This window comes from Octodon degus, unplaced genomic scaffold (genome assembly GCF_000260255.1).
Source record: "Octodon degus isolate 3935 unplaced genomic scaffold, OctDeg1.0 scaffold00017, whole genome shotgun sequence".
Lineage (NCBI taxonomy): Eukaryota > Metazoa > Chordata > Mammalia > Rodentia > Octodontidae > Octodon > Octodon degus.
This window is the reverse complement of record NW_004524593.1, coordinates 1,573,795-1,594,827: the sequence shown is the minus strand read 5'-3', so window position 1 is coordinate 1,594,827 and position 21,033 is coordinate 1,573,795. Positions and strand designations below refer to the sequence as shown.

The window sequence follows — 21,033 nt, the reverse complement described above, 5'->3', positions numbered from 1 at the left end:
GAGGAAGAAGAAGAAGAAGAAGAAGAAGAAGAAGAAGAAGAAGAAGAAGAAGAAGAAGAAGAAGAAGAAGAAGAAGAAGAAGAAGAAGGGTTAAATGCTAAGACTTTTTAGTATAATTCTGACATTTCACATGAAGTATGTTTGAAATGTAAAGCTTTCCCAAGCATAAATTGAGTTTTTTGTATCCATCTACTGTTTTGACATAAAGGTATCCAAAAGTTTTTGATTTACTGTCTTCTAAATTATCTGTCAGCTTCTCTTCCTATTTAGTATTTGTGATTCTAATTCCTTGAATACAGATGGCACAATTTATCCTGTTTTAGAACAGATCAATTTTTCTAAGTGTTCAAGTATTAAACAAATATTTGCCCTTTCATGAAAAATATAAAGACAAGGTACTTCTTATAAAGTAACCTTAACTCATTTAACAAAACACAAAATAAAACAAGACCCCCAGGTCCTTATCACAGCCAAAGAAAGCTAAGTACAAATTAATTTCTAATACATTTATCATTAACGTTCTATTTTTCTCTTTAGCACCAATGGTTTACTGGACTGTCAGGCATGGTCCTACCCCAGGGATATCTTTTTCCTTTCTTCTGCTTAGAGCTATTAAGCAGAGGAATGCTACTGACTTTTTTAGGTACTGACTTTGTATCCTGCTACGCTAATGAATTTGTATATAAAATAAAGCCACATTAATATGCTGTGCCATGAAAGGGTCAAGTCAACAACTTCTGTGGATAACCCACTATTGTGGAAAGCTGGACAGTGTTGGATTGTTTTACTGAATTCACGTACCTATAGTATTTAGATGCCAATGGACTACCCATCTCTGACAGGACTAAACAAAAAAAGGGGACACAAAGAAACGACCATTTTGTATCTGTATATGTAGAATAGTTAGGACAGATATACAGCTACTTTTGCTTAATTCAATGAGAATATTTGTACTAATAGTGTTTGGACAGGATATTCTGTCTGCACCTTGTACTATGGATAAGCACTAAGAAGATAACAATATACAATGTATTAATTATTGAAACTGTCCTATTAATCAGTTAAAAAAAAAAAAAAAAGAAAAAAGAACTATCAAGCACATACTCAAGTGGCTGACTCATTTCTTTTTCCAAGGTGTTGAAAACAAAAACTTAGTGTCTTTCCATAGGGCTAGCCTAAGAAAACATGAAAATTCTACTAAATATGTTACTCTCTCGTCATCATATGGTTTAAAAAGCTGGTAGTCCAATCATCATAAACTGGAAATAGTTATTTTACTGTGTACTTTCCCCTACATATTTAATTTTCTATTTTTTTTCTAGCTGAGGTGATTTGCTAGAAGTTTCAAAACAATGTTATATAAAAGATGACAGTGAAAACCTTTTCTTATTCCTCTTACCTAAACTTTTCAAATGCCCTTCAGCCAAATACCAACAAGAACATATCTACAGCTGGACAAGTTTTATTTACTGCTTGTTGCACATGAATCAGCACATTATGGGTACACAAGTATAAGAGGATTTTAGAAACAATTTAAAGGATTCAAACTTGTATTATATAATTTGAAAGTATGTTCAAGGACGTAAGGCTTTGCTCTAGACTGGACACTGTCATGTGGGACTAACTCTATAATAATCACAATAAATCTTAGGAAGACAGAAGACTAGTGGGTTTAAGCTGTAAATGGTAAAGTAGCAGCAATCCACTCACATTTAGTCAAGATTGGGTAGTGCTTGCCTGGTTCTTTGTTTTGTTTTTGTTTTGCTATGTACACTGACCTTGCTTTTATGCCTTCATGTAAGTTTACGGCATAATGTACATTTGTTTCACTTTCTAAGCCACAGAACAGTTTTGTCTGATGCTCATGTTCTATAAAATCATGTTCGAGGAGTATATCAAAGTCTATCTATGAAAGTGAAGGCAATGTCCTGATTCAGAGACTGTGCTACTCTCTCAAGTTTTACAGTGTATTTAAACTTAAAGATTTAAAATTTCTCCTGATATATTCCATTATGTCTTATTAAAAATACCTGCATCTAATGGTTCATGGCTGGAAAAAAATACAAACCAACTATGAACTTAGTTTTAAAACAGAGGATGAATGCAACCAGGCACATGGAGACAACAAAGGATAGATGTACAGTTGTCCCATAAAGAAAGCAACAGAAGTATATACTGTAATCTAAATTTGTGGAAAGAAAAATGAAAAGTTATAATCCAAAGAACTTACTTTCCGACTTCACAAAAATAATTGCATTATTTTCTCACATAAAGTGACTGTACACAAATAAATGTGCATTAAAAATGGTTCTTTTTTCCTTTCCCTTAAAAGGATAATACTGTATTAGAACAACTTGTAGGACTTGAATAATATATAGGGATAAGAAAATGACACACTGGGGCTGGAGAGATGGCTCAGTGGTCTAAAGCACCTACTTAGAACAAGCTTAGCAAAGCACAGGGACCGCGGTTCAATCCCCCAGCACCACATGCCAGCCAGCCCGCCCCCTGGTGGGCTGAGCTGGACACACAAATAAATAAATAAATAAATAAATAAATAAATAAATAAAAGAAAATGACACTGTATCTATGTTAACTTCAACTTTAAAACTGTATTGTGATTACGTACGGAAAACATGCTTTTTTAAGGAAATATACACTGGTGTATTTAAGAGTAAAGGAAAGTGTCTGTACCTAACTCAAGCAATCCAGGAATGAAATTATACATTATGAAGTATTAAATGAGAATAAGACAAAATGTTACTGCTTGGACAACCTCTATGAAGAAGGACATGAATGAATTGTTTTTAGTATTATTACTTTTCTCTAAAAGTTAAAAAGAACATGTTGTCTAGCCTCAAAACTTGCCAAGAGTTTGACATATATCAGCACTGACAAGTCAAAAACACAGAGTGAAAGTTAAAACAGGGGGCCTGGCCATAGCTCAGTTCTTTAAGTGGCTGCTTCCACAAAGCTGTCAGCCTCAGGTTGCTGTAGTTGATCCCCACAACACCCTGGCCAGCCCAAGCACCCTTGAGGGCATTCGGAGCAAAAAAAAAAAAGTAAGTTAAAACAATAATAAAGATTAACTAGAAGAAATGAGGCTACTGTCTACTCAAGCCTGAATTGCCCACACTATAGCAAAGCTGAAGGTTTCAATATGATGGGTAATTAATCAATAGATTATAACTTTCTTAGCTCTAAGATAATTACCTGTCTTTTCATATTTTCCTCTAAAATGTCCCTTAGGGTCTTCGCAAATCTGACATCAGTAAGTTAAAACATTCTTTTAAAAGTCTTTTATCATTAGCAAGCAAAGGAAAAGAAGAATCTGGTATTATGCATCTCAGCTATTTGGGTCCTAATCAACCTTATAGCCCTTGAAATGGCATGTCTTGAGAGGACATTTTAGTAAACTAATCTAGAACATTACAACTTAAGTAATTATACCTTTGGTACCACTGAAACACTGTTAAATGTATCATTTACCTGAGAACTGCCACTGAAACCTGGAGGCTGGCTGTATTCTGTGGAATCAATAATACTACTGCAAAATGAAGAAAGAAAAAAAAAATGTGATTTCAGTATTTACATTACTTTATCAACAGAAAAAGTAGATCTAAATAAAAATGTAGCTAGCATACACAAACCAGATGTTACTATTTCTAGGTAAACATTCACTGCCAATCATTTAATTAGATATAAAACATACAACCCATAAACATAAAATCAGCAAATACTTAACTTATCATTTCGCCCTCAATCTCAAACAAATATACCAAGTAAGAATACAAATTGGGAAAATTACATGGCAATTGTCTACACAAATTTGTTTTTCTATTTCATTTCCAAACTATGAGGGTTTTCTTGGTTTTTATTTTTATTTTTCTTATGTAGGACAGGGTGTACAGGGTCTCACTGCATAGAATGGACTCGTAGTGATTCTCCTGTTTACAGCCTCCTATGTGCTGGCATTACAGGCGTGCACTACTGTGCCTGTTTACAGGCAATTTAATCCGCTGAGCTATTTAGCTGGCCCTTGTTTCTTTTCTTTTCTTTTTTTTTTTTTTTTTTTTTTTGCGGGACTGGGGATTGAACTCAGGCCCCTGTGCTTGCCAGGGAAACACTTATTCCACTGAGCCATCTCCCTGGCCCCTCCTTTGTTTCTTTTTAAAGAGAGGACTTACAGTCATAGGAAAAGAGCTTAAGCATGCAATCAAAAGCTGTGGTTAACAGACATGGCTGAGCCACTTAAAAGTTATGAACTCCACAATCACTAATTGTTTCCTCACTGCAAATTGAGATTGACATAAAGTATCTATAGACTATGTTTCAAGACCCAAAATACTGTAACTGTAGAAACTATGAGGGAAAATTACCACAGGAAGGGGACAAACATAACAATAGTCTATCACAAAACCCAAACTTTATATACTAGCTTTCATCTGTCCTGATCAAATGTAATCCATTTCCTGTACTGGTTCTATTTAGTGTATCTTCTGTACATTCTCCTACCTAAGTGTAGAAAAATTTCTAAAAGCCCAGAATATCTTTTTCTTCTTCTAGCTTACCATTTGATCAGTCCTATCACTTTCTCACCCTTCAATAAAATAAATGAAAAAAATAAAAATAAAAATAAAGTAAAATAAATGAGCCTATAAAAATTGTCAACATTTGAAATTGTATAACATATACAACCATGATAAACTGCTATTTACATGTTTACATTGTTCTTTCCTATTTCTGCAACAAAGGCATTTACATTGTCTATCCTAATGAAATTTACGCAACTGAAAGTATTACTCAACTACTACTCAAATACACAGAATTACTTTAGTTCTGATATTACTTCAAATATACTTAACATGAGAGTTCAGAAGTACAAAGTTTCAATTTTGTTTTTAGCTTGTAATTGGATATTATGAAAGTTATTAATTTTATTATACCATTAATTCCTCCACCTAATAAATGATTATATGTCAGAGAGGTGTGAGATAATATATGTAAAGTTCTCAGTATAATTTTAAAATATTATAAACAATAAAACTTGGCTTCTATTATTAACAACACTGGTTGACAACAAAGCCTTAGCATTTCATTAATATCGTAATTCATAAGTTATATAAAACTGTCCTCACAATACTTTTTCTATAACAGCAATATATTACTACCTAGGTCTTAATTTATTGCGTTCCAATGAAATTCAACTATACAAAAAAGATCTTCTCCTTATACTACCAAAATGTATGCATTCTTGCTGTGGATTTTTCAATGAAATACAGCAATACTCACTTTTCCTGTAGAATCAGGCACTTATATGACAAAATCATATGCCACTATCAGTCTAATACAAGGACTAACAGGGCCAAAAATGAGGAAAAGCCATAGATTCAAATGACTCTGTAATGTTGCACACCTGTAATTCCATGCTAAGATGATATTGCTATCATTAAGACTAGCAGTCAAAGACTTTAGAATTATAGGATTTAGAAATTATTATGCTTAAAATGTGTATAAAAATGCCAACTAGCTAAAGATATTGACATTATGTGTCTTGGGGCCGGAGACATGGCTCAGTAGAATAAGTGCCTCCCTGGCAAGAGCAAGAGTCTGAGTTCAATCCCTGGTTCCGAAAAAGAAAAGAAAAGAAAAGAAAAAAAAAAAAAAGAAGAAGAAAAATGAAATTATGGGTCTTAAATGGGATTTTATTAATTAGAGCAAATTTTAAGCCATTCTGTTATATTCCTATTTTATGCTCTATAAGGGAAGATTTTGGAAAATCCTACATTAGTTAACTCAGTTTATGGACACACCTTAGGAGAAGAAAAAGTGAACCTACAAACACAACACAGTATGGGATTTAAGTACATACTTATAAAGTTACAAAAACTTTATTGGGACATCAAAAATGGTAACAAGAAGAAATTTTCAGAGCAGTAACCAAAACTGAAAGCTCAGGTAGTATCAAGATGTTATACATTTACTCTTACTTCAGTTACTTGCTTCCAAAAACAAACATATATTTCATAATTAGAAGACAAACTGTTAAGCCAATTTCATATACAGGGGCCAGGGAGATAGCTCAGCAGCATAAAAGCCTGCCTGGCAAGTGCAAGATCCTGAGTTCAATCTCTTAGACACCCCCGCAAAAAAAAAAAAAAAAAAACAAAAAAAAAACACATATAAATGACTCCTCTAATCAATAGATAGCTAAGAGAAAACACTGGTTTATTCTTGGTGAAAATAATGGGCTTACTAATTTTAGACTGGATTTTAGTTTTTAAAAAGTAATTTAAATTATTAACATACACATCAGCCAAACAATAATAAAAAGATAACTTTCAAAGTAAAGTAAGCACACTGGAATCATTTAAGGCTGAAGATAAATGTATAGGATTTTTCTGAAAAAAGGAAAAGCAAAAAAGAAAAGAACCAGATAATCCAAACATTATCAAAGACACACATCAAATTAGATGCTATCATTGACATTTTTAGCCATTAATTTAAGGCAAAAAATAACAAACTTCTATACTTAATACAGTAACTCATATGATTACAAGTAACCTGAAAATGCATCCTTTAACAATTTTACTGAATTTCAAATTAATAGCAAACCTCATTTACTAGCTAGCAAAATTCTTATGACCAAAATTTTACAGAAACTTCCAGATACTAGAAACCATATTTATGTTTGTTTGCTTTTTGGTAGTAGGAAATGAACTCAGGACCTGAGCTATATCCCCAGCCCCTAGAAATCAGTCTTAACAGTCATTTCATTTCCATTTACATTCTTCACACCCTTTCACATTTGACCTAGTCAAATCAAAATTAATGTGAAAAATGTGTCAACTAGTAACAATAGCAGAAGCTAACATTTACTGAGTATCTACCATGTGCCAGACAATATTTTCATTTTCTCAAACATATCATATTTCAGTCAGCAACTCAAGTACTGTTATCCTTTGTTTTCAAATGAGAAAAATAAGGTTTGTATGGAAAATAAACTTCATAAAGGTAGCAAATTTCACACTAGTAATAAGTTTTAGAAATGAAATATGAAGCCAGGTAGAAAAATTCAAAAATCCTGATGGTACAACCAGCACAGTGAAGGTCTTTTCTGCTGGAAGAATCACTGTCCTGTTCAGCTTGAGCAGAGAACTTACATTTAGGTTCTGTTCTCAACTCTGAAATGTTTTCCACAATTTTGGGATGTTTTCATCTCTCAAGATAGTATAGACTTTAAAGTAAGTATACCTTGGTAAGAATATCAGTTATGTCACTATGTGATACTGAGCAAATTAAAATGACTTTGACTCCTAGGCTCAGTTTATTAACTGTAAAAAAAAAAAAGCATAGATAAAATTATATAAAATTCATTGAGGATAACATGAAACAATACATAAATTACACATATACTACATAAATTACATAAATGTAGTTACATAAGTTACATTCTAACATATGGAACAGGCAGTAGCCAATACTGAGCTTCAATGTTATATTTTTTTCTAATTTTTTTTTTTTTTTTTCATTTGTATGTTTGGTACAGGGTCTCAATACGCAGCTCAGACTCGTAGTGATCGTCCTGTTTTCAGCCTCCCCAGTGCTGGGATTACAAGGGTGTACCACCATGCCTGGACTCTGTCACTGGCTCAGAGCATCCCAGGGGGCAGGGCCGGCACAGCATGCAGGACCAAGGATCTAAGCCTGGTCCCTGAGCTTGCTAAATCAGGCACTTAGTCCACTGAACTATCTTGTCAATATTATTCTAACAGTTGCATGTTTTACAAATAAACAGTCCTCCAAGGCAGTATTTCAAGGAAATGTTTCTGACTTTGGTGTACTATGTTTTAGAAGACCAAAGCAGTTTTTTTCCTAGTACCTTCTTGTCTTCTTTTAATGAGCAAAAAATGATGAAGAGTTATAATTATGTATAAAGAAACTAGGGAGTGTGGTATCAACATATATTGCCTTTAGTAATGTCAGTTACTATACAATAATCCTGAAGTTGAAAAAAGAAAAGGGTTTTAAAATTTCATTACAAAGTAATCTTCCTAGAGAAACTGCTGGCAGATGCAAAAAAGTATACATGGAAATTTTCTAAAACATGGAACAGGAGCCTTTTTACCAAGATGGCGCCGAAGGCGAAGAAGGAAGCCACTGCCCCTCCCAAAGCTGAAGCCAAAGCAAAAACTTTGAAGGCCAAGAAGGCTGTGCTGAAAGGCATCCACAGCCACGGTCACCCACCTTCTGCTGTCCCAAGATACTGCAGCTCCAGAAGCAGCCCAAATACCCTCGGAAGAGCGCCCACAGGAGAAACAAACAAGCTTGACCACTATGCCATCATCAAGTTCCCCTGACCACAGAGTCAGCCATGCAAAAGATCTAAGACAGGGGCCGGGGAGATGTCTCAGTGAAATAAGCACTTCCCTGGCAAGTGCAAGGGCCTGAATTCAATCCCCAGTTCTTTAAAAAAAAAAAAAAAAAAAGAAGAACAGAAAAAGATCTAGGACAACAACACATTTGTGTTCATTGTGGATGTCAAAACAAATAAGCACCAAATCAAACAAGCTAGCTTTATGACATCTGATGTTGCCAAGGTCAATACCCTAATCACCTAATCAAGCCCGATGGAGAGAAGAAGGCATATGTTCAACTGGCTCCTGGCTTGCTACTTTACTGCTTTTGGTTAAAAATAAAATAAAATAAAGAGCAAAGCACTCTGCTTAGTAGAACTGCAAAAACAGGAAAAGACTAAGCTCAGAGGAATAAGACTGAAAACACTGATTTGCTTCCAAAAAAAACTAGTAAAGTCAGCTTACTACACAAATTGTTGTGCTTGACTATTTATCTTATATTCTATACCTTAATTTATCTGTACTTTGTAGGGGAAAAAATAATTATCAGATAATATATGTATCACATGTTCTTAGTTACAAAAACCACCTTGAAAGAACTACAGAAGAAGTATTTTAAAACAGTAAGTTTCAAAGGTTATGACATCAGAACAGAGAATGGGACTTTGTTAGGGAAGAGACCAACTCAACTGCAGAAAGGGAAAACGGCAGCCTCACTTGAAAATCTTTTACTATAGTGGAGCCTGACAGGAAGTAGGCGGGTCCCAGGGGGGCGCATGACCTTGTAGGGTGCATCTCTTCTAGCTCGGCTTCCTATGTTCTGCCTCCTGGCTGCCAAGCTCTGATCAACTGTGCCTCTACCATGCCCTTCAGCCAGGCCATCTTAAGCTGAAGTGACCAGCTGGCCACAGACTGAAATATGAACCAAAATAAACTTCTCCTTCTTTGAGTTTAAAGGTGTATTTTGTCCTAGGAACAAGGAAAATGACTCAGCCAATAATCAAAGAGATGAAATTTCTTGTAGGACTCCAACTTGAAAGAACAAAAGTCTACGGCCATGCCAACCTGAATGCACCCAATCTCATCTGAAAAAACAAAAGCCATAAGCAACAAGATCTGGTCACAGTCCACAAATAGAGCCCACAGCAAACAAATGATAAATACCAATAACTGGTTTTGTTCAAAGAGACTTAATTTTAACTCTCCCAAGCCCAGGAAATGGAGTTGAGGCATTTTTTAAAAAACATTAGAGAAATGTGCAACTTTACCAAAAAAAAAAAGGGAAAAGATATTCAGTAATGAATTCCAAAATCTCTATTTCAAATAGCAGTCTGGCTTGATACTAATGAACTCAAATTTGGCCACTACAAGACCTCAGATTTCACAAATAAAATGGACTGTTAATATCTCCACCAATGGGCTGGTGAGATGGCTCAGTGGTCTAAAGCACCTACTTAGAACAAGCTAAGCAAAGCATAGGGACCGCGGTTCAATCCCCCAGCACCACATGCCAGCCAGCCCCGCCCCCTGGTGGGCTGAGCTGGCCACACACAAAATAAATAAATAAATAAACAAATAAAAAAAATTAAAAAAAAAAATATCTCCACCAAGCAGTGAGAATTACAATGTATAACAAGAACCCAAAGATGCCTAAAATCAAATTTTAGAACTAAAATGCATTTTGATGGATTAAAATTCTTAGAATCAGAAAGTCCACTTACACTATACTATAGTGTAAGAACAACAATCAATTCACCAGTTTATATTATTTCCCATCCAAAGACTATCTCATTATGAGAAGAGGATTCCAGGATCTGTCACATTTACAGCTATGTCCCAGTGCCTAACAGTGTTTTGACATGTGCCCAGTACATTTCAAATACTGGCTATGTGACTTAAAATAAATTCTTTAAATATTTTAAATAATATCTTTTCAAGAAAATGTTTCATGTTATTTAAAGTCTAACTAAAACTTTAAGAATGTATAGATTAATAATAATCTTCTAAAACAATGAATTTTACATATATACTTATAATGAGTCTTTCAGTTTTATCTGAATCAATTCTATTGGCAACAGGTGAGAAATCATGCGTATCTACCATTCTCTAATTTACATATTATAATATACCTAACACACATATTCACTATGCAACAAGCAAATGTAAACTATAGTTTAAAAAGCAAATTGTAGAAACTTTCTCCCTCAGAATCTAAAGTAAAATTATTAAGTCCCTAAGAGCGGCAATGCAGTCTGGACTGATTCTCATAAAGCAACGTTGATGTGGGTAAAGATTTAAAAGGTTAAAATTTACTATAAAATGTATCAGGAGAATGATCGTTTACTCACCCTACTCCCAGTCCAATAAAGTCTACTTGATAATTTTGAGGTTTGTCTGTTTTCTGAGACAGGATCTTGCTATGTATATGTAGTTCAGGCTAGCTTTGAATTCATAATGTAATCCAGGCTGGCTTGGAACTCAAGGTGATCCTCTCACCTTAGCTTCCCCAGCGCTGGGATTATAGGCGTGTGCCATTACATTCAGCCAACATTTTTTAATCTAAATCAAAATACTTAATGTCTTAAGTATGTTATAAGTCATGTTCAACTAAATACCATGATTCTTGAACAGTGACATTCAGGGTTAAGTATTTATTCAAAAATATATTTTAAACACATACTGAATATAAAATTTCATATAAAAATGAGGTTTAAGAAAAAAATCGGAGGTTGGCCGGGGAAATAGCTCAGTAGAATAATCGCCTGCCTGGCAAGCGCAAGGGCCTGAGTTCAATCCCCAGTTCCGCAAAAAAACAAAACAAAACAAAACAAAACTGAGGGCTGGGCAGCAAATAGCTCAGCAGATTAAGAGCAAGGTTCAATCCCAGGCCTGCCATGTCTCCAGGGCAAGCTGAGGCAGCAATTGAGAATGGGAAATTGAGACTGTGCATGGTGGAGTGCACCTATAACCGCAACACTTGGGAGGCTGTAAACACGAGAATCAGTATGACTCCAATCTAGTAGTGAGACCCTGAACACCCTGTAGACTCTTCCCTAAAATACAAAAAAAGAAAAAAGAAAAAAAATCTGTATTTGTAGAATTAACATAAAGCGTGGGAAATTCACATGAACTACAACATTACAAAGCAGGAACAAAATAAATAGGCCTTACAATAAAAAGTGATTAATTCTATATCCTGATTCCCTTTCCTTTTCCCTTTCCCTCACTTTCTAGGGAAAAAAATCTGTAAAAATAATAGAGAGCTGGGCCAGGGAGATGGCTCAGTGGAATAAGCAGTTCCCTGGCAAGTGCAAGGGCCTGAGTTCAATCCCTGGTTCCGCACAAAAAAAAAAAAAAAAAAAAAAAGAAGATAGCTGCTGCAATTGTATTCTTGGAGATAGAAAGAAGGGACTGGAGGGGGGAAAACCATTTAAATGAATCCAATAAAGAGTCTAAGGCAAAAGAAACAATGTGAGATTTACTATATGAATTATTTTAAGCTGGAAAGTAAGTTCATGTTTCTAGCAACAATGAGTCAGAACAAATGAAAAAACCACTGCCAGACTGCATGCGATGCTTAGGTCTACTGAAGCAGCCAAGAGCACAGAACGTGACAACTGTGCAAACCAAGTTAGGACAAATATAACATGGGGTACAGGAGTTCCTTTGTTTGGATTTTGTTATTTTGTGTAAATGCAGCTTAATAAACATAAACCCAGGTTCTATAAAAGGGATTCAATGATCTGACGACACATAAAGAATGTCCCTGTTTTAGAAAAATAAATGAGTCCTTAAAAAGGCTCTTTTAAAGTACGTCTGCTTAAAAGTACAAGCAAATCTTAACACTGGGTGTGAAAGCCAAATTTATCTAACATTTTAAAATCAAGCTAACAATTATGATAGAAAAGACGTTAATATCATTGAAACTATACATTATTTCTTAAAAATAAAGAAAAAACATTATTTCCTATCTTAATCTTAAGGGTCATTTAATTTTTAAGAGTATTTCAGGCCTACATCAACTTATCCAAATGTCTCTCTCAAACTGCTACTTGATTAAAAAATGTATCAAAACCTTTAAAATTGTTACTCAATATAACTGTCAGAGTCTTGTCTGACTTGGGGGCCTGCCCCTTAGCTCAGCTCTTTAAGTGGCTGCTTCAACAAAGCAGTCAGGCTCAGGTTGCTGTGGTTCGATCTCCACAACTCAAGCCAGCCAAACCTGCCCTGAAGGCATTCGGAGCAAAAAAGAAAAAGAAAAAGAAAAAAAAAAAAAAAAAAAAGGGATCTTGTCTGACAACCAGTTCACAAGCAATGTTAGCAATTCTGCAACGTTTTCATAGACTTCATGAAATCTTGTAGCGACCACACAATCTGACATTTTATCTTATAATTACTCTTTATCTCTTTTACTCCTGAAATCTTAATCTAAAGTATAATCTCCTGCTACATGCTGCTAAAATGCTTCCTATCTCTTTTCCTTGCATCCAATAACATTAGGTTGGGAAGACAAGAGAGTGTGTTTTCTATCTTCCACATGGAAACCCACATATAAATTTAAATATCTAAATCAGACTTTACATCCAAAAGCTTTTCATCATATTTACTTTTTTTTTCAAGTGTTGGCTTAAATGTCACCCCCTTGGAGAAGTCCAACTAGACAAACTACATGCAAGCTTAACATGTTTTGTTGTGTATTTGCTTACTTAGTATCCCCCCAACCTCCACAGAAACATCTTAAGTGGTCAGTTCTATAAGGGCAGGAGTTTCGTCAGCTAGATTCAATATCTAGAACAGTTTCTAAAATATTAGACACATTCAACAGAAAAAAATAAATGAATATACTATATTCATAAAGTGCATTAAATGAATGCCCATGTTCATAAAATAAATCAGAGAGTAGTAACAAAAACCTGGAAATGATAGAAAAATATACTAATAATCAGAGATGGACACAACAAAGGATATCATCAGTTTAGTAAGTATAACTTGATATATGAAATTTTTGCTTCCCTCTGTATACTTACATAATAAATATTGTCAAAGACCTTATGTATCAGACAATGAGAACCATATCTCCCACATATACAGTTACTTGAAATATTTTAAAGAAAATAAAGTTGGGGGTCAGGGAGATGGCTCAGTGGAATAAGTGCTTCCCTGGCAAGCTCAAGGGCCTGAGTTCAATCCCCGGTTCTGCCCAAAATAAATAAATAAATAAAGAAAGAAAGAAAGAAAGAAAGAAAGAAAGAAAGAAAGTAAGTAAGTAAGTAAGTTGGAAGGGCTGGGGATTCAGTTCAGTGGCAAAAGCGCCTACCTGCCTACCTAGCAGGTACAAGGTCCTGAGTTCAATCCCCAGTACTGGAAGAGGGGGTTGGGGGTGGGGGGGTGAGGTTGGGTGGAAAATCAGCTGAATTACACAAGTAGGATGACCACAGAATAGAGTAAAACTCACAAGAACTTTTCACACCATGATTAATACAGAAAAATATCAATATACCCTGATTTCACTGATGTAATTTAACTTAAAACCTCCCCAGTACCCTTTGTCCCACATATCATATCAAACTGAATAGCTTCCCTGAACTGATAAAGGTTCTAAAGGTTAGTGTCATACTAGCACTAGATGTCCAGATATTCCACATAGTCTCCTAAACTATTTGTCTGAAAGCTTCCATTATACCATTATCCTAAATGGACTAATAAATAACAACTGACAGTGTAAAACTATTGTTGCTCTGAAGATTTCAAGCAAAAAATTTCAAAATTCAAAAGTACACATTTTAGTACCTATTTTAAAATTAAAAATTTAGTACATATTCCATGAAATTTCACAACTAGGAAGTATACTCATATAGTGTATGTTACAAATGTTTAAAAGAAGCTTAGAATTTTTCTGAGAAAGGAAGTCATGAACAAAACAAAAATAATGCCTGCTCTAATAAAGCAAACAGAATAAAGAATAAATGTGAGTTACAAAAAAATACCAGAGGAAGCTAAAGTAATAATGTTTCTAATATCATCATTTTAAATCGGTCAAGTATGTTCATCAAGGACAATTCAATGAGTTAAAGAAAAAATACAAGATTTTTATAATATTTTCTTTCAATATTACATTTCATAAGTTTAACTTTGAATATCATTTCATTTTAACTTTTGAAGACAGGCATAAAGCTGCCATTATTTCAAGAAACTCATCAAAATTTTAATCCAACTGTGATTTCAAACTATACATACAATTATTTCTTAATATGAAGTGTTAGTAAAGATAGGCCACCTGAACCTCATTTCTAGATCATATCCAGAACTAATCTCTCAGAGTTTCACATATTACACTGAAAAGTCCCACAAGGACTAGCACTGCAGACATACTTAGTAATACAAATCTGAAGTAAATCCTAGAGTAAAGCTCTGTACCTGTGTGATGGGGAAGGAGCTTCAAACTGAGGCACTGTGCTGTCTTCACTCACAGGAGAGTATAAGCCGCTCATTTCCTAAAATTACAATTGGCTGAGTTATAGCAGATACTCAAACAGACGAAGAGTAACTCAAACACATAACATTATATTCCTTCCCAACAGCGGATTTTCATCAGTCCCTTTTGGTGTCAACATATGAATTTCTCAGGATTCTTCTCTAGAGTAAAAGCACATACAATCTGAAAATTTAAGAGCTAAGTCTTTTCTATAGTAAAAATTATTAAGGAACTATATATTATCCAATATCGTTCATCACAAATATTGCCAACAAACAGAAAACTCGATAAAAGTATTTTAAAGAATATAAACAGTATACCCTGTGAACACTGAATCAGCAAATCATCCATTTTTGTGATAACCTACTGACGTGCATTAGAACAAATATGAAGGTGGTAACTGGATCAGAAGATTCAAGTATTTAAAATAAAAAAGAAAGCAGAAAGCTCATTTTCTGCAATGAAAAATTCCCTTTAATAGAAAGAAAATAATATGCTTATTAATTCAAAATTTAGTTTTATTAATGACAAACTGACTTTTTAAACACTAAACCTAATGAAAAAGACTCATGATCAATTATTATCACATAAATTACAATTTTAAATTATAATGACAACCAGCCTTCTTCATATTCCAATTTTGATTACTGGAAAAATAGGAAACTTGAAAATGTTTCTCAGACTGCATTATTTTTTTTCCATAAATTTATTGAGAAACAAATAACAATGAGACAGTTTCAAACCAAACTGGCAGGACAGTTTCAATAATTAACACATTGCATACATTCTTCCTAGTGGTTAATTGTTGTACAAGATGCAGACATGATATCCTACTTACAAACACCATTAGAACAAATCCTTCTATTCATTAAGAGAATGTAACTGTATATCAATCCTAGCCATTTGAATACACCGATACAAAATGGACATTCATCTGTATCCCCTTTTTGTTGTTAAGTTCCGTTATTTGAATATTATAGGTGTGTAAACTCAGCAAAATATTCTAAAAGAGTTCAGTAGCCCATAATAGTATTGGGTCTTCTACTTGACTGGCAATGTCAGAAATTGTTGACCTGAGTCCCCCATAGCTCAACATACCAGCATGGCTTTACTTCTTATATTTTGTTTTATACTTTTCTGCTGGATGGTTAAGATCAAGGTAAGTCAGACTGCATTATTAAGCAGAAGTATTGCTGGATAATTCTGGCTCAGCTCAATCATACAGCCAATCAAGTAACACAACTACAAGTCAGGAATGGTACACAGGATACTGAAAATACACAAAGTATTAAATCCATTACCCTTGAACATATTCTGCTGTCAATAAAGAAAATTATAACTGCGAATAAAAATCACATGTTAATTTTAAATATTGCCAGAGGCAATAAATAACTTATATTTCATAGCAAACAAGCTCCCAGTAATTCTCTAATGGAGTTGGTAATTAAACTAGATTATACTGCAAACTCCCAGAACATTGCCAATATATTCTCTTATCTCTGTTTTAATTAACTTTATAATTTAGATAAATTTTTACTTAATAAAAAACGGAATATTGAAGAATTATTTTAAAGGCAATAATGACAATTCTGACAGAATTAACTTACATTAACATAAAATATCATGAATTAAGAAAATTAAGTGATTTTTTTGTTTCCATCTTGGTATCAAGAAAATGTTCATTTCTTTTCCCAGAAAAATGCAGTAAGTCAAAACTAAAGTACCATCTGTTACTTTCTTCATAACCAAGACCAGTACCATAAATTTAATGCAGTAAATTAAGGAAATATAACAATTTCATGAAATTGAAAACTTGCTAGAGACGTAAGAAATTGTTGATTTCTTACTTCCACTCTTTTAATATCTTCTTCCAAAACATTTAGTTCCTTCTGGATCTGTTCCAGCTGCTACAGATTAAAGAAAGAGAGAGGAAAACAAATAAAAAGCTTACCTCAAACCACAACATCATCATCATGTTCATAAATTACATTTATAAATGATTTCTAGAAAACTGAACACCAATGGTAAGTTAGGAATATGACAAAATCATCATTAAAAAAAAGCCTAAGCTGTAAAGTTCAAATACAGAGACTGAATCTTTAAGGAAACACAATGTTGTACTTCAATACAACAGACTGACTTTATAATAAAACTATGAAGGATGAACAATGGCAATAAGTGACTAAAAAAATACAAAATATTCAAAGAACTTTCACATTACCTTATTTGTTAAAACTACAAAAACAAATTCAGCATGTCTCCTCACCAATCACCCCATCTTAAAAGTAAAAGCCTGAAACAGGTTAAATCCCAACACCTAAAAGCAATGATAAATCAGCATCTTAACTTGTTCTTAGGGATTTTTAAAACATTTAAGCTTCTAATCTTTTATACTATCTCTGTTGCATCATAACCATTTCCCATGCTACTAAAGTGTAAGCATTTTAACTTATGAATAATACTTAACAATATATTTAACTATTTTTCTTTTCTTAGAGATTTGTTCATGAACTAAGACAAAAATTTTGAAAGCCAGGAATAGGAAGCTGTAATCCCAATTCTGGGAGGCTAAGGCAGGAGGATCACAAGATCAAACCCAACCTAAATTCACTGAAATAACACTGTGACTTAGAACCAGTCTCAAATTTTCTGAAAAGGAGATAGGGTCAACAGCTCAACGCAAAGCCCTGGGTTAAGTCCTCAGTACCACAAATAATAATTTTGCAACATAATGAGTTCTTTCAGATTTTATGTCATTTTGAATTTAGAAAATACTTCTAATCTCATAAGATGAAATCAATAAGCCAAAGACAGAAAATCTTCATTAGGTAACACACTACTGCTTTCCAGAAACACTGTACCAATATAAATTTCCATTACTAGCATAATATGCTTTTATTCTAACTAGAAATATTGAACCAATTTTTAAAATATAATAACAGATCAATTTTCAGAATATAAAGTAAGGTGCGGCAAGTGAAATAGCTCAGCAGTCTAGGCACCTGCTCTGGCAAGCACAGGGACCAGGGTTTGATCCCAGGTTCCACATGCCATGCTGGCACAGACACCGCCCCCGAGATGCCCTGAGCCAGCAACTGAGTCCAGGCGTGGCACACACCTGTAATCCCAGCGCTGGGGAGGCTAAAAACAGGAGAATCACTGTGAGTCTGAGCTATATAGTGAGATTCTGTACCAAATACATAAATGAAAATAAATAAAATAAAGTAACAATGCACAATTACATAATATTGTTAGATGTGAAATAGGCACTATTATATATTAAGATGATGAAGCACAAAAAGGTTAAATTTGCCCAAGGTATTTGCCCAAGGTCATTGAGCAAGTGGGGAATTATCCCCTTCTCCACATCTCCATGGGGGACTGAACCCAGCACCTTCACACTCAACTACATCTATAGTACCACCTGTACTCCTTTGCTTTTTATTCTGCGATAAGATCTTACTAAATTGCCCAGGCTGGGTTCAAATTTACAATCCTCCTGTCTCACCCTCCCAGAGGGTTGGATTATAGGTATACGCCACCATGTCTTGCTCAGAACTGAACTCAAATCAAGGAAACCTTTGTGTTGCAGAATTTAAGGTTTTAAAAACTAGTAAAGTTTACTGTTTCCAAAACAGCACATTATAGTTTATTTCTTTAATGACTGATAGGTAGGGGTGTGTGTATGTGTGTGTATGTGTGCAGGTTGATCAGCATTAGATTTATTAGCGTTACCACCTTCTCCTCAGGTGAGAGGAGAAGGATTAATCTAGTTTATAACTAGATAATTATAATCTAGGTGGTAATCTAGTTTATAACTTATTAATTCAAGTATTTTGCAATTCTAGGAATTTTGTTAAGAACAGCAGAATGGGGATGAGTGAACTAAACTACTAGAAAACTAATACTAGATCCAAGATAAAATCAAAGACTGAGTCTTAAAGAATAGAACTTTTTGAGTTGGAAAACAGTAGGCATAGATAGAAAAAAACCAGAGAAAAAATTAACATATGCCACAGTTTAAAAGGTACCAGACAGAGAAAGAATAAATCTGAAGCAATGGCAATTAATGAAATTGCCCAACATCAATTAGTACTGCATAGTTAGATAAGATAAAAACAAAGACCACATGGTAAGAAAAGCTCAAGGATTTTTATTTGTTGTTTTAAAAAGGATAAAGAAAAAAGCATTACTAACTAGAAGGGAAAGAAGGTAATGATAACCACAAAATGAAAAGAACAGTTATTGTATTACCAGAGAAAACAGGGCTTAATTACGGCTGCCAAACACTTTCAACTCATCTACCTCCTTTAATAAACTTTCATGCACCTTAAAATTTGTCACATGATATTCATATTACTACCTTAACACAAACACTGCTCTTCCCAAAAAGTTACTTCTTTGTCTTAGAACTCTCAAACAATGATCAAAAGTTCTAAAATGCTTCAGTTCACAGGATTAGGCAGAAATTCTCAACTTCCTCTCCATCCCATTGCCACTGCCAACAACTAATCTTCGACCCATGCTAACATTAAATAAAACTATTCCAGTCTAGCATATACAATGCAATTAAATTGCTCTCTACCAATTTTAGTCATTTTTAAACATGAGGTATTTCTACCACTGCTAAAGACCTGGCTCATTAACACTGACAATTCCACTGATGTTGGCTAAGTCTGTAAGGTATCTCCTTAGTCACTTCTTAAACATTTTTAATTCCTTTGAAAAGTTCCACTCTTAAATCTTTCTGTAAACAAATGTTTTACTCTGAGAGATCTTTTTCTTTCCTGTATTTTATTTAGGGAAAGGTTACAGGGTGTTCAGGGTCTCACACCCTAGATCAGACTCCTACTGATTCTACTGTTTACAGCCCCCCCACTTGCCAGGATTACAGGCGCACACCACCCTAAGGGTGGGGCCAGCAAGGCAGGTGGAGGGATTGAATCCTGGCCCCTGTACCTGCTTGCAAGCACTTTAATCTGCTGAGCTATTTGGCCAGCCTATCTAAAAGATCTTCAGTTTGATTGCTTTAAAAAAAAAAAAAAAAAACTAAAAGGAGAATAAAACTAAATATTTAGGGGCCAGGGAGATAGCTCAGTAGAATAAGCACCTGCCTGGCAAGCATAAAGGCCTGAGTTCAATCCCCGGTTCCAAAAAAAAAAAAACCCTAAATATTTACAATGTCAATATCAAATGACATTCAATATCACTTATACATAATAAGTGAGATAAAGTTAATGATTCTCATAACACTCTGGAAACAAAAAATTGCTGGGGTCACCCAAGATCTCCAAATATCAAGTGTTCTTTTATCTCAACATACTGTCCCATTCTCAAAATGCCTTCATGCTTTTGATGGATAATGTATTTATTGGCATATATGGCAGCTATTATACATAAGGTGAAGTATATAAAACTGCCAACATCTAAGTAAGTATTACTTCTAATAATAGCAATCTCATATAGGTTTATTTAAAAAAATAATAACAAAGGTAAAAATGCTGCCCTGATCAATTATCTGCAGAATATAAAATACAATGATATAACCTACTAAGTGTGAAAAGGTATTGGTAATCTTAAAAAGGAAGCCGAGCATGGTGACATGTGTCTGTAAGCCCAGCACCCTGGAAGGCTGAGATAAGAAAGGACTGCACGTTCAAGCACAGTCTGGTAATTGAGGAACATAGCAAGAACTTATTTCAAAATTAGTAATAAGCTAGGGATACAGCTCAGTCCTAGGTTTAATCCCCAGTACTGTATGAATAACATAAATAAACAGAAATTATAAAAAGGAAAAAATTATATTAAAAAACAACAAACTGGAGAAAATAAACAATGTTACCTCAGAGCATGATCCTAAGGCATTAACAGCAGCATACTCTTAATAGTGTCAAGTGCCAAAGAAAAATATATGAACATTTAAGTTTAAATGTTTCAATTGCCCTTATTAAATGAAATGTAAAGAGTTCAAAATTTAAAAGTCCTCAATGAATATTAGCTCTGATATCTCTGGGGTTCATTTATTTGAACTCCACTATTGGCTGAAAAAAGATAAGCTTGGTTATTAACCACATGTGAATTATGTTGTTTTCCAAGCTAAAATATCCTACAATAGCTTTTTTACAATTATTTCAAACTAAAGAATTGGGCTGGTGAGATGGCTCAGTGGTCTAAAGCACCTACTTATAGCAAGCTTAGCAA

At 34.2% G+C, this 21,033-nt stretch overlaps 1 protein-coding gene across 5 annotated transcripts in view; it reads right to left on the bottom strand.

The window, feature by feature from the left end:
- The window catches only part of Cop1 (COP1, E3 ubiquitin ligase), a 212,767-nt gene that overhangs the window by 136,126 nt on the left and 55,608 nt on the right, over positions 1-21,033 (bottom strand). For 2 of the 5 annotated variants that reach the window (XM_004626779.3, XM_023710245.1), the window contains exons 7-9: positions 16,680-16,739; positions 14,775-14,851; positions 3,490-3,547 (exon numbers count right to left, since the gene is read on the bottom strand). In XM_004626779.3, the coding sequence (XP_004626836.1) occupies positions 3,490-3,547; positions 14,775-14,851; positions 16,680-16,739 (195 nt within the window). The remainder of the gene's footprint in view (positions 1-3,489; positions 3,548-14,774; positions 14,852-16,679; positions 16,740-21,033) is intronic. The other 3 variants (XM_004626780.3, XM_012513744.2, XM_023710244.1) reach the window with 2 other exon arrangements.